Consider the following 14438-nt stretch of genomic DNA (forward strand, 5'->3'; position numbering starts at 1 on the left):
TTTTCACTGGTGCCTCACAGCGGGGCCCGGGTTTGATTCCTGGCTTGGATCACTGTCTATGTGGAGTCTGCACATTCTCCCCGTGTCTGCGTGGGTTTCCTCCGGGTGCTCCGGTTTCCTCCCACAGTCCGAAGGACATGTTGGTTAGGTACATTGGCCAAATTCTCCCTCATTGTACCCGAACAGGCTCTGGAGTGGCGACTAGGGGGATTTCACAGTAACTTCATTGCAGTGTTAATGTAAGCCTACTTGTGACACTAATAAATAAACTTTAAAACTTTATCTCACCGTCAGTCCACTCTCTCCCTACCAGGACACTAAGGGGAGGCGAGTGCCCCATGGTGTTATTGCTGGACTATTAACCTAGAAACTCAGCTAATGTTGTGGGGACCTGTGTTTAAATCCCGCCACAGTAGGCAGTGGAATTTGAATTCAATAAAATATATGTGGAATTAAGAATCTAATGATGACCATGAAACCATTGCCGATTGTCGGAAAAGCCCACCTCGTTCACTAATGTCCTTTAGGAAAGGAAATCTGCTGTCCTTACCTGGTCTGGCCTACATATGACTCCAGAGCCACAGCAATGTGGTTAACTCGCAACTGCCCTCTGGCAACTAGGGATGGGCAATAAATGCTGGCCAACCAGCGACGCCCATGTCCCACGAATGAATAAAAAAATAACCACACTTAAGGGGAGGCAAAAAGGAGGGGAAAAGAGGTCAGAGGAAGCAAGATTAAAGGAGGAACGGAAGAGAAAAGGGATAAATAAAAGATAAATTTGTCTTTCATATCACCTTTTTCTTTTTGGCTGAAGCAGAGACACAATTAATTATAGAACTGTGTCTTTCACTTTGGAATGGGATACCATTTCTGACCTGAGAATGAACTAGCATCTTTGGACAAGGAATCAGCTGACCCTGTGCTGCTGATTTGCATTAATGTTTCAGGCAAAAAGAGGGAGAGAGAGAGAGAGTAATGTAACTAAGTTTGCTGATGAGGCAAAGTTCAATGGGAATGTAATCTGTGAGGAAGACACAAAGAGGTTGGAAAGAGATAGAGATAGCAAAGTGAGTCGGGAGCAAGGTGGCATCTGGACTATAATGTGGTGGAGAATGAGGTTATTCACTTTGCTAGGAAAAATGGAATTCTTTTCAAAAAGGTGTGAAACTTGTAAGTGTCAATCTTCAGAGGTAGAAGTGATGTGGAGATGCTGGCGTTGGACTGGGGTAGGCACAGTAAGAAGTCTCACAACACCAGGTTAAAGTCCAACAGGTTTATTTGGAATCACAAGCTTTCGAAACACTGCTCCTTCATCACTCACCTGATGAAGGGGCAGCGCTCTGCAAGCTCGTGATTCCAAATAAACTTGTTGGACTTTAACCTGGTGTTGTGAGACTTCTTACTCATAGAAGGAACACAGAACGTTAGCGTGCAGGTACAACAAGCAATTAGAAAAGCAAATGGCATGTTGGCCTTTATTGGAGAATAAGAATGAGGAAGTCGTGTGACAATTGTACAGGGCTTGAGTGAGACCACACCTAGACACTGGTGCAGCTTTGGTGTCCATATCTAAGGAAAGACATAGTTGCCTTGGACTCGCTACAACAATTGGTAACTAGGATGAGAAGCTTGTCCTATAATGAGGGGCTGAGTAAATTGAGCCAATACTCTATGAAGTTGAGAAGAGATGATCTCATTGAAATATAGAAGATTATGAAGGGGCTTGACAGGGTAGAAACTGAGAGGTAGTTTCCCCAGGGTAGAAACTGAGAGGTAGTTTCCCCCTGGCAGGGGAATATAGAACACGGGGGCACAGTCTCAGAATGAGGGGTTGATCATTTAGGACTGAGAGGGGTTGCGAGTCTTTGGCATTCTCCACCCCAGAAAGTAGTGGATGCTCCACAATTGAATATATTTAAGGCTGAAATAGAGAGATCTTTGCTCAGTTAGGGGATACTGGGGAGCAGGCAGGAAAGTGGAGTTGAGGTGAAAGATCAGACGTGGACATATTGAAAATGGAGCAGGTTTTGGGAGCCTGATTCAGCGAGGATTAGAAAATTGGAAAGATGAATTACGGATTCAGTTCAATGTGAGGAAACGTTCAGAAGTTCCACAGTAGCAGCTCTGGTTAAATAAATTCATGAACTTAATTAGAGTAATATATGGCTTTAGGAGCCATGTGGACCAGGATTTTCCACATACCACCAACCCCCCCCCCCACCCCCAGCATGTTTTTCACCAACTGCCATTGGCCACTGGCAGAATCTTATGGCCCCGCTGAGGTCTATGGCGTTTTGGAAGGCTGGCTCGCTCCACAGCCAGGGAACCCATCCCAGGGGGCTGTGTCGGGGGGGAGGGGGGGGGAAAGGATCACCTTCAGCAGGACCAGAATATCCTGCCAGCAGGAAGGGCCAGAACATCCCGCCTATGGTCCCCTTCTGCTCCTATTCCTTTTTTCTTATGATGCTACTTTGCATGTTTGTGCACATGCGTGTCTGTGCATGTGCATTTCTGTGTGTCCATCTATTCATGTGTTCTAATTTCATGTTGCTGAAGCCAATGTTTTTTTTTATTCATTCGTGGGACATGGGCATCGCTGGCTGGCCAACATTTATTGCCCATCCCTAGTTGCCCAAGAGCAGTTGAAAGTCAACCACATTGTTGTGGCTCTGGAGCCACATGTAGGCCAGACCAGGTAAGAATGGCAGATTTCCTTCCCTTAAGGACATCAGTGAACCAGATGGGGTTTTCCGACAATGGTTTCATGGTCATCAGTAGATTCTTAATTCCAGATTTTTTTTAAAATTGAATTCATATTCCACTATCTGCCATGGCAGGATTTGAACCCAGGTCCCCAAAACATTAGCTGAGTTTCTGGATTAATAGTTTAGTGATAATACAACTCGGCCATCGCCTCCCCATGTTTTGCAGTCTTTCCCAAGAGGGATAACCTACATGTATTGACATTGATGGCAAGAAGGAATTTGCCCATCAGGGCTCAGAACAAGAGCCAAATATTTACATCCCACCAAGCTATGACATTTCACAGCTTTCCATCCTTCCGTTAGTTAATACTACGCCCACGTTTTTACTGTTGTGTTAGATTGTGACAAGATGCAACATGATGTAGCTGATGTTCCTGACACTTCTTTGTGACTCAGTGTTGGATTGAATGTGTTCCAGGTGGGTGGTCACACCATGCTTCCAATCCGCTGGATGCCTCCTGAGAGTATAATGTATCGCAAGTTCACCACCGAGAGTGATGTCTGGAGCTTCGGAGTGATCCTGTGGGAGATCTTCACCTACGGCAAACAGCCCTGGTTCCAGCTCTCAAACAATGAGGTAAGGTAACAGGGAGAAACACTGTTGGAAAGGTGTGGGGCCAGAGAAAAAGGCAAGATTTGCTACAATGAACATAAAAATTAAAAAAAAGTTTACTTGTTAGTCACAAGTAAGGCTTGCATTAACACTGCAATGAAGTTACTGTGAAATCCCCCTAGTTGCCATACTTTAGCGCCTGTTCGGGTCAATGCACCTAACCAACAGGTCTTTCGGACTGTGGGAGGAAACTGGAGCACCCGGAGGAAACCCACACAGACATGAGGAGAATGTGCAAAACTCTACACAGACAGTGATCCAAGCCGGGAATCGAACCCAGGTCCTTGGTGCTGTGAGGCAGCAGTGCTAACCACTAACCCATGGGGCTTAGAGACATAAGCCAATATGAGCAGAAAGCCGACTGACCTCATTCTTTAGTCTCTTGGAGACTGTTCATTCCACAATTCATTCCATTGTTCATTCCACAATTGGGTCAATCTGTGTTTCCTCAAGTCACAATGCGAAGCATTAGTCTGAATGAGCAAGGACAGATTACAATGAGTAACTGATATTCTGTGGTTGCTGTGGGCTCATTTTTCAATGCTTAACACAGGAATTTTTATGATGTTAGAATACTGCGTGGAAGACGTGGACTGCTCCACTTAAGTTAATGATTTTTTTTTCAGTCGTATCTGCGACTGTGGAACCTACGTACATTTCCCCTAATTCACCTTTCCAATTTTCTAATCCTCTATGAATCTCTCAATTTTCTTCCTTTCCCTTTGAACCTTCTTTAACCCCTCCATTAAGCCCCCCCCCCCCCCCCCTGTCCCCCCACCACCCCCCTTCCCTCACTCTCCTCTCCGTCGCCCTAACACACGACTGCAAAATTCCTGGATCAAACTCTGCCACACTTTACTGGTCACAGCGGGGGACTGACATCCAACCACCACTGGCCACCTTTATTTCCTTTTATTTACCCAATTGATTTGTTCAATGTACATCCTCATTTATCCAGACAGCCCACAATAAAATGACTTGTGAGTAACATTCTTTTGAAACATGGCGACGGTCGGGCACTGAAGGCTACAAGTTGGCACGCAGTGTGCTTGTGGCTGTTCCATTCCTGGTATACTGTTGTGTCTAGAAAAATCGTTGCTCTCTCCTATCTTTGTTCCCTCAACTATAAGATTAGCAGCCAGCTAGCTCAGTTGGTAGAGCGTGGAACTCTTCGAGCTCCACATTGGGTGCTCTAGTTTTGGGCGGCAAGGTGGCACAGTGGTTAGCACTGCTGCCCACGGTGCCGCGGAGCTGGCTTCGATCCCGACTTTGGGTCACTGTCTGTGTGGGGTTTGCACGTTCTCCCCGTATCTGCATGGGCTTCCTCCTGGGTGCTCCAGTTTCCTCCCGCAGTCCAAAGATGTGCGGGTTAGGTTGATTGGCCATGCTAAATTGCCCCTAAGTGTCAGGGGGATTAGTAGGGTAAATGCATGGGGTTACAGTGATAGGGCCTGGGTGGGATTGTTTTCAGTGCAGGCTCAATGGGCTGAATGGCCTCCTTCTGTACTGTAGGGATTCTATGACTTCTATGAAGAGATCTAAGCATTTTTTTAAAGTTTTAAAGTTTATTTATTACTGTCACAAGTAGGCTTACATCAACACTGCAATGAAGTTACTGTGGAAATCCCCTAGTTGCCACACTCCGATACCTGTTCGGGTACACTGAGGGAGAATTTAGCATGGCCAATGCATCTAACGAACACGTCTTTCAGACTGTGGGAGGAAACCGGAGCACCCGGAGGAAACCCACGCAGACTCGGGGAGAACGTGTAAACTATACAGACAGCGACTCAAGCCGGGAATCGAACCCGGGTCCCTGGCGCTGTGAGGCAGCAGTGCTAACCACTGTTCCACCGCACCATTGTACCATAGCTGGTGCCCAATGCTTTAACCAGCCTTCGGCAACTCTACCTTGAACCAGATTGAATGCACTATCGGGCATCAATTTTCCTCGGCCGAAACTACCCACTTTATATCATCATCCTTAAGGGGAAAGCCGGGTTATTTTCTTTCACTGCCAAACATCACCCATGAATAGCAAGAGGCTGGAGCTTTGTCCTTCTGAAGATCATGACCATCTCTGCAGCTGCTTCCCCACCTTCTCTTATTGCAGCATAACACATTCCCGCAATCCCTCCAACATCTCAATTGTCCTGATTCCAGCCTCTTTTGCTTGGTTTCCCTCCACTCCCCAGTACACTCCATTCCAGCTGTGTCTGGAACCTCTTCCTTTTACTCACCTACATACAAACAAGGAACCGGAGTAGGCCATTCGGCCCTTCAAGCCTGCTCCGCCATTTAATAAGGGCTGATCAGATAGTAACCTCAAATCTGTATCCCTCCCCCCCCCCCCCCCCGATAATCTATCGCCCCCTAGTTTATCCAGAGTCCATCCACCTCTGCCTTAAAAAGACTCTGCTTCCACTGCCTTTTCAGGAAGACAGTTTCAAAGATTCACAACATGGTAGCACAGTGGTTAGTTCTGCTGCCCCACAGCGCCAGGGACCTGGGTTCAATTCCAGCCTTGGGTGTCTGTGCGGAGTTTGCACATTCTCCCCGTGTCTGCGTGGGTTTCCTCCGGGTGCTCCGGTTTCCTCCCACAGTCCAAAGATGTGCGGGTTAGCATTGGCCATGTTAAATTGCCCCTTAGTGTCAGGGGGATTAGCTGGGTAAATATGTGGAGTTACGGGGATAGGGACTGGGTGGGATCATTGTTGGTGCAGAATTGATGGGCCAAATGGCCTCCCTCTGCAGTGAAAGGGTTCTATGATTCTAGAACCCTCTGAGAGGAAAACATTTTGCCTCATCTCCATTTTAAATGTGCGACCCCTTCTTTTTAAACAGTGCCCCCTAATTCTAGAGTACCACAAGAGGAAACATCCTCATCCACCCTGTGCCTCAGGAATTCTACCACCCTCCCGCCATGGGAATCGGAGCAGGCGAGAGGCGGACAATGGGAAGGTCCGTTGACCTCGGGCGGGATTTTCCGGTCTCGGGTTGAGCGAGGCCGTAAAATTCCGCCCAATCAAGTCATCTCTTACTCTTCTAAACTCCACTGGATACAAGCTAAGCCTGTCCAGCCTTTCCTCATAAGACAACCCACCCATTCCCGGTATTGTTCCCCTTCTCAGCTTCTTTTAAGACACTCCTTAAAACTTCTGTCTTACAACAAGCTTTAGAGCACCTCATACGTTCTTTTTCTCAAGGTGCCAATGCGCTGGGGGCTATTTTCCTATTTTACAGGTGCTACCTAAATGCAGGTTGTTATTGCTTTTGCCTCAGTTGAAGTTACCCTTCGTGGTAGAGGTCCTGCCCCCCTCCTACCAGCAGTCTGTGCCCACATCACTCTGGGCCTGGGCAGACTTGGCACTCACTGTATTATTGGGTAATTGTGCTTGGGAACAGGTGATCGCAACTAAATACCACCAAAGTTAAAATTTAATTAATTAGACAAATTAATGCCATGTATAATGCAAGAGGAAGGGATTAATCAATTTGTTCATAAAGCTGTGAAGATTTAATTTTCTTTATTGTCATTTAATTTTTCTGTTTCGATGTTCTCTCGGTTCCCGACGCATCATTTTGCCTGGTAATTAACTGCTTGCCGCAGGCAGTGGGTGAGCGGTGCAGTTGACTTTGACGATGAGCCAGATGAGTTTCTCTTTTCGTTTGCATAATGCTGTTTAGCAAAGCAGTGTTCCCACATTGTGGAGAGATGTGATCACTCTCCAACCTGTTGCTGTTTCACATAAGGAGGTTTTATCGGTGCCATCAGTTCATAATTACCACAGTGGCTAGTTAGACAGTGACTCACCCTATCCTGTTCAGCCACGGAACCAATGAAGAGGTCCACTTACTAAAGCATACAGATTAGGTAAGTTTGGAGAAAAAAAAATGATGAATCATTTGCTGGATAATATTAACCCACAAGCACCGGCCATATCCTTCCCGGATGATATAGTTTAGTTTAAGTTTATTTATTAGTGTCATCAGTAGGCTTACATTAACACTGCAATGCAGTTACTGTGAAAATCCCCTAGTCGCCACTCTCCGGCCCCTGTTCGAGTACACTGAGGGAGAATTTAGCATGGTCAATGCACCCTAACCAGCACGTCTTTCAGACTGTGGGAGGAAACCGGAGCACCGGGAGGAAGCCCACGCAGACACGGGAAGAATGTACAAATTCCACGCAGACAGTGACCCAAGCTGGGAATCGAACCCAGCCCCAGGGACCCGAGTTCAATTCCAGCCTCGGGTCACTGTCTGTGTGGAGTTTCCATGTTCTCCCCGTGGGTTTTTGACAGGTGCTCTGGTTTCCTCCAACATTCCAAAGATGTGCAGGTTAGGTTGGTTGGCCATGCTAAACTGCCCCTTAGTGTCCCAAGACAAGTAGGTTAGGTGGGATTAGCGGGGTAAATACATGGGATTATGGGGATAGGGCAGGGGCGGGCCTGGGTAAGATGCTCAATAGGTGAGGTTACGGGGTAAGCCTGGGTAAGAGTTGGTGCAGACTCGATGGGCCGAATGGCCTCCTTCTACACTGTATGGATTCTATCATTCAATGATATTAACCTCCTGAATGCTGGGCATTTCCTTGCTGGATGGTATTAACCTCTCGAGTACTGAATATTGCTCAATGACCATTGGTGGCTATACCGCAGAGTCTGTAACGGATTCATGCGTCTTTCTTGCAGAACAACCTCAGGCTAAAGGTACGATCCTTTAAAACAGAGGTGAGGAGGAATTTCTTCTGCCAGAGAGTGGTGAATCTGTGGAACTCTTTGCCACAGAAAGCTGTGGAGGCCAGGTCATTGAGTGTCTTTCAGACAGAGATAGATAAGTTCTTGATTAATAAGGGGATCGGGGGTTATGGGGAAAAGGTAGGAGAGTGGGGATGAGAAAAATATCAACCATCACTGAATGGCGCAGCAGACTCAATGGGCCGAGTGGCCTAATTCTGCTCCTATGTCTTGTGGTCTTATGGTCTTAACAAGCTTCCTTCAAGGCAGCCAGTGCATTCTGCCCTGTTGGCATTTCTGTTCAGTATAGAACATAGAACAATACAGCACAGAACAGGCCCTTCGGCCCACGATGTTGTGCCAAGCTTTATCTGAAACCAAGATCAAGCTATCCCACTCCCTATCATCCTGGTGTGTTCCATGTGCCTATCCAATAACCACTTAAATGTTCCTAAAGTGACTGACTCCACTATCACTGCAGGCAGTCCATTCCACACCCCAACCACTCTCTGCGTAAAGAACCTACCTCTGATATTCTTCCTATATCTCCCACCATGAACCCTATAGTTATGCCCCCTTGTAATAGCTCCATCCACCCGAGGAAATAGTCTTTGAACGTTCACTCTATCTATCCCCTTCATCATTTTATAAACCTCTATTAAGTCTCCCCTCAGCCTCCTCCGCTCCAGAGAGAACAGCCCTAGCTCCCTCAACCTTTCCTCATAAGACCTACCCTCCAAACCAGGCAGCATCCTGGTAAATCGCCTCTGCACTCTTTCCAGCGCTTCCACATCCTTCTTATAGTGAGGTGACCAGAACTGCACACAATATTCCAAATGTGGTACTTGACAGGAAAACAATTGGAGCTGATTTGAATGAATCTAAGGGAGCTTTCTTTTTAATTGCAGGTGATTGAATGTATTACACAAGGGCGTGTGCTGGAGAGGCCGAGAGTCTGTCCCAAGGAAGTGTACGACATTATGCTGGGCTGTTGGCAGCGGGAACCCCAGCAACGGCTGAGCATTAAAGACATTCACCGGATACTCCAAGCTCTGGGCAAGACCTCCCCCATCTACCTGGATATTCTCGGCTAGAGGGCGAAGTGCGGCGGCCCCCTCCTGAATGTACTCTAATCCCAACAGTAAACTCCGGCTTCATTTGGGAAATGAAAAAAAAAAAGTGAAGTGCCTGCTGTATATAAAATGTACAGTTGTTTCTGAGGCAGTTTTCCTGATACCTGCGCACAGAAACTGCAAAGGAGCTCAGTCCCAAAACAAAATCCCCTCCAGACTGGTGAAACCCTAGTCACTTTATCCTGAGCCCCACATTTTTGAAACACGGGAGAGGTCCCCCTGCTCCAAATTTATCCGGATAACTATTTATAACACTGAGCCGGGCCAATTTCTCAGCGCCAACTCTCCATCAGGGTTGAGGTGTTCTTGCCATTTGCACCTCCAGATTTCAGCGGTTCAGAGCAGGGGCGCTGGCGTGGAAAAGCTGCCCCCACACCCCACCCCCCTGCCCCCCTCTCTCTCTCTCTCACCTTCAGGGTTTGTCACAGTGAATTCAGATCGGATCAGGAGCTAAGGGAGATCTGCCTTCAGAGACGCATGGACCACCGTTCACCTGCTAAGGGATCAACGGGCCATTTTTTCACCCTCTCTTAGGGGCAAATTGCTTAACCATTACATGGGGTGTTCCTGCAAACTGGTGAATTGCAGCGAGAAGGTGACTTCCGGGGCCAGTTCGGCTACTGAGCTGGAAAACCCAGTGGTCACAGCGATGGTCCCACAAAGGACTTGGTGTAGAATGAAGCTGGCTGCTACTTTGGCCACTTCTATGTACTTTTTTTGTCAACAAACTGTCATTTTAAGGTTGTGTCCTGCAGTTATGACGCTTTAAATAGACACCTGTATTATCACCTGTATATTTATACCCAGAAATGCTTTCATTTTATTTTCATTTCCAGGTGGCCGCACTGGGCAATGTTGTAAAAGAGGAAAGTGAACGCTGTGGGGGCCAGGATGATCTCTCGTCCCATTCACTTCCATTGCTGCAGCTCCAAGGGCAATGAGTTACAGACTCCCCGCTGCTGCCTGTTGTAGGAGAGTAAAGCTGGTTGGAATCTACTCACCACCCCCTCCAAGTTATCAGTAAAGCCTTAGTAGCCCGCATGTCTATTATATGTCCATGCAATGACTGGCGTGCCATGCAGATGGGAGCCCATCATCTGCAATTGGCACTAATCCAGTTGCTCCTTGCCTCCTCGACCAGTCACCTCTGTGGAAGGGAAAAGACATGACCAACCACTTCCCGGCGTATGGGTGGGTCAGGTGGAGCTCCTTGGGTCCGGACATTCCCCATTCTCCCAGTGAGATGGGAAACTGGAGACCCCCTTGAGGCTAAAATAATTTCAGGAGTGGCTGGGCATGGCCACTGAGTATTAAGAAGCCAGCATTAGTGCCCAACGGCCTAGGCGAATTCTCCTCCTTAGGGAAGAGATGGTTGGCTGAGCTGGAAGGAGGCCTAAATAACAGGGTGGCACTTCCCACCTCTCCATGTTGTTGGCAGCCTGTGCTTTATCTGCGGGATGCCCAGCATCCAGACTTGTGCCAACTGCTCTTCCCTGAAAAAGTTGGAGCCCTGAGCGAGCGCGGGGAGATGAGAGCCCCAGTCTGAATTTCAAGCTTAGAGCAGCACCGCCCCGCAGCTTCCTTGTATAGTTTCCCGCTCACGGCTTTGTACCGAACCACCACAAAGAAACTGTGCTCCGAGTGACTCACATTACAAAGAACCCAAATGTTTGCGGGGAGACAGGACTCTCCTGAAGAAGCCTGGATTGTATCAAAGGAAGCAGTGAGCTTAGTACACCAGCTTCATCTTCCCAAGCTTCTGATGCAAGCGCCTAACTCTCTTACCTACAGTTCCAATTCGTGCTGAACTGGGGAGAAGGTGAAAGAGTCCAGTCACGCCTATCCCTTGCACACTGGCCAACTGACAATTAAACAAAAGATGGAAGGACTGTCGACGACAGACCAGCAGGTCAATGCACTGGGTTCCAAGTCATGGCTAGCAACTCTGGAGGCTTGATGTTGTACACCTGAAGGACTTAAACTGGGGGCAGATATGAGCAGCACTTTGTGGGACAGAGCAAGTGCATTCCCTCATCTCTGTCAGTTATTTACTTGTTTTACGGAATATCCCCACTTCAGGATCGCTCCAAAACAAGTTGAAGAGTTGAAAAGCTGCAGGAAGCACTTTCTTTGGTTGTTAACTTATTTCTTTACTGTTTTTTTGTTTAAACTTAGCCCGTCTTTAGTTTAGCTCTTCATGTTGCTTTCTGGCAGAAGGGATTTAAGCAATGTTTTGCTGCTATGTATGAGCCATTCTCCTCCTCGGTACCCCCCAAGAACTTCCAGATCTGAAAGTGAGCTGGGAATTCCTGAAAATTAGGGGGTTAATGTCTACCCGGTAAGGTGCGGGATTTCGCCCACTGTGTACAAGAAGCGCCGTCCTGGGACTGACAATTAAATTGCGACAGGACTGGCACCAGGATCAAGGATAATAGTGACACTGGCACCAATACACTTTAATAACAAGGGGGTAAAAATGACTCTGGGCACTTTGTGTGTGGCATAATTATAAAAAAAAGGAAGGGTTAGTGGAACATTTCTCTTGTATCTCTTGCTATTTTGTAAACACATTTCCAATCTCATTGCAAACTCCGAGTAGGGGAAACCTCCAGCAGTGCATTAATGATACCACTACACGTGGCACCAGAAGGGTGTCCCAAAGGTTCGGTGTTGGGCATGTTCTGTGACCCCCTACGGCTGAGCAACAGCTATGCGAGAGCGGGCAACTGAGGCTACCAAGGCCGGATCCAGCATTTACCAATTTCTAATCTCAATCAACAGGGAGCAGCGTACAATTCATTGTCCATCTCCCCCTCCTTCACCATTCAGAGATACAGGAGAATTTGGGTAGTTTTTAATGTGACTGTGCAAAGCTCTGTGTAACGCTAGTACTTTATTTCCTTGGAAGTGCAGTTAGCTGGAATGATCATTAAAGACTCAATAATTACTGGGCCCTATTGTTCCATGTAGGCTACAATCTGACAGCCTTCGCAGTTTACAATATATTCATCATCTACCATCTGAGTCATTCTCTGTCAATCTTAAACTGATTAAAGAACAGAAAGGTCGAAAAGAATGTTTTGCAAAAATTCTGACTGAAGCTAAAAAAGGTACTTTTTTTTTGAAGGGAGACCTGCGACTGAGTTGACTGAACCAAACTTCAGCTGAAATATCTCTCCTCACGTCTTACACCTGAGCTTCTCAGGTAGAGTAATTATCCACCTGAGATAATAAAATGTCTTCACACCAGGCCATAAATCCACAGCCCCATGACATTTTGTTAATCAATACAAGGTGGCCAAACACAGTGGACTGAGAGACCATCCTGTAACTCATCTCCCACGCTTTAAAACAAATCTCTTTTGATTTGATTTGATTTATTATTGTCACATGTATTAACATACAGTGAAAAGTATTGTTTCTTGCACGCTATACAAACAAGGCATACTGTTCATAGAGAAGGAAACGAGAGAGTGCAGAATGTAGTGTTACAGTCATAGCTAGGGTGTAGAGAAAGATCAACTTAATGCAAGGTAAGTCCATTCAAAAGTCTGACAGCAGCAGGGAAGAAGCTGTTCTTGAGTCGGTGACCGCAGACTTTTGTATCTTTTTCCCGATGGAAGAAGGTGGAAGGGAGAATGTCTGGGGTGCGTGGGGTCCTTAATTATGCTGGCTGCTTTGCCGTGGCAGTGGGAATTGTAGACAGAGTCAATGGATGGGAGGCTGGTTTGCGTGATGGATTCGGCTACATTCACATAGACATAGAAACCCTACAGTGCAGAAGGAGGCCATTCGGCCCATCGAGTCTGCACCGACCACAATCCCACCCAAGCCCTACCCCCACATATTTACCCGCTAATCCCTCTAACCTACGCATCTCAGGACTCTAAGGGGCAATTTTTAACCTGGCCAATCAACCCAACCTGCACATCTTTGGACTGTGGGAGGAAACCGGAGCACCCGGAGGAAACCCACGCAGACACGAGGAGAATGTGCAAACTCCACACAGACAGTGACCCGAGCCGGGAATCAAACCCGGGACACTGGAGCTGTGAAGCAGCAGTGCTAACCACTGTGCTACCGTGCCGACCTTTTGTAATTCCTTGCGGTCTTGGGCAGAGCAGGAGCCATACCAAGCTATGATACAACCAGAAAGAATGTTTCTATGGTGCATCTGTAAAAGTTGGTGAGAGTCATAGCTGACATGCCAAATTTTCCTTAGTATTCTGAAAAAATAGAGGCGTTGGTGGGCTTTCTTAACTGTAGTGTCGGCATGGGGGACCAGGACATGTTGTTGGTGATCTGGACACCTAAAAGCTTGAAGCTCTCGACCCTTTCTACTTTATGCCCATTGATGTAGACAATCTCAATCATTCATGTGACAGCCAGGGGTATGTCATGTCACAGGGATACACTAGGGGCAAATCAGGGGTGTTCCACATCACATCAGGCAAAGTGAGAAGGAACCGTGCAACGGGAGGAATGTAAGCTTCTCCGAAAAATGACAATGAATTGCGGGATTAGTCCAATAGGCTAGGTATGGTTAGTTACTTGGTTTGGTTTGACCTAAAAAGAGGGCAAGGTATGGTTAGTGGAATTGAGTCAGTACTCCATAGCATTGGTGCCTGTTCATTTGGTAAAAACAGAGAACTCAAACTCTCCACCACACTCATGGTTCACTAAGGGATGTTATAAAGAGGACAGTAGTTTACACCAACTCACCCTACAGCCCCTTTTACTTTGTCCTGATTTAATTTGAGTTTGTTTATTTGGTTTGACCTTAAAAGAGGCCAGTAGCTCTCAGACCTTAATCTTACAGCTCTGATTCCAGCCTCTTCTGCATTTCCCACTTCCCCCCCTCCCCCACCTTGGAGACAGACCTTCAAGCTCTAGAATTCCCACCCCACCCCCTCCCCACTCTTCACCCTGTTGTCCTCCTCCAAGACCCTCCTTGAGGTCTCCATCTCTCTGACCAAGCCTTGGGTTTCCTCATCCAACAGCTCTTACTTTCTTGGCATCCACTTTTATCTGATTACGCCTCTGTGAAGCACCTTGGAACATTTCTCCACATTAAAGGTGCTATATAAATGCAAGTTGTTGTTGATAATGGTTTATGTGAGTGAAATGTAAAGTCATATGTGGGCATGAGACCATGACAGTTTTTGCCAGTTCTATTATCAGCCAC

At 47.0% G+C, this 14438-nt stretch overlaps 1 protein-coding gene across 1 annotated transcript in view; it reads left to right on the forward strand.

Annotated features, from left to right (window-relative positions):
- LOC144511044 (NT-3 growth factor receptor-like) overlaps window positions 1-9214 on the forward strand; it is an 826965-nt gene extending 817751 nt beyond the window's left edge. The window contains exons 15-16 of the mRNA XM_078241014.1: window positions 3187-3345; window positions 9029-9214. Coding sequence (XP_078097140.1) covers window positions 3187-3345; window positions 9029-9214 — 345 coding nt within the window. The remainder of the gene's footprint in view (window positions 1-3186; window positions 3346-9028) is intronic.
- The last annotated feature ends 5224 nt before the right edge of the window (window positions 9215-14438 follow it).

Source organism: Mustelus asterias, chromosome 24 (genome assembly GCF_964213995.1).
Source record: "Mustelus asterias chromosome 24, sMusAst1.hap1.1, whole genome shotgun sequence".
NCBI lineage: Eukaryota > Metazoa > Chordata > Chondrichthyes > Carcharhiniformes > Triakidae > Mustelus > Mustelus asterias.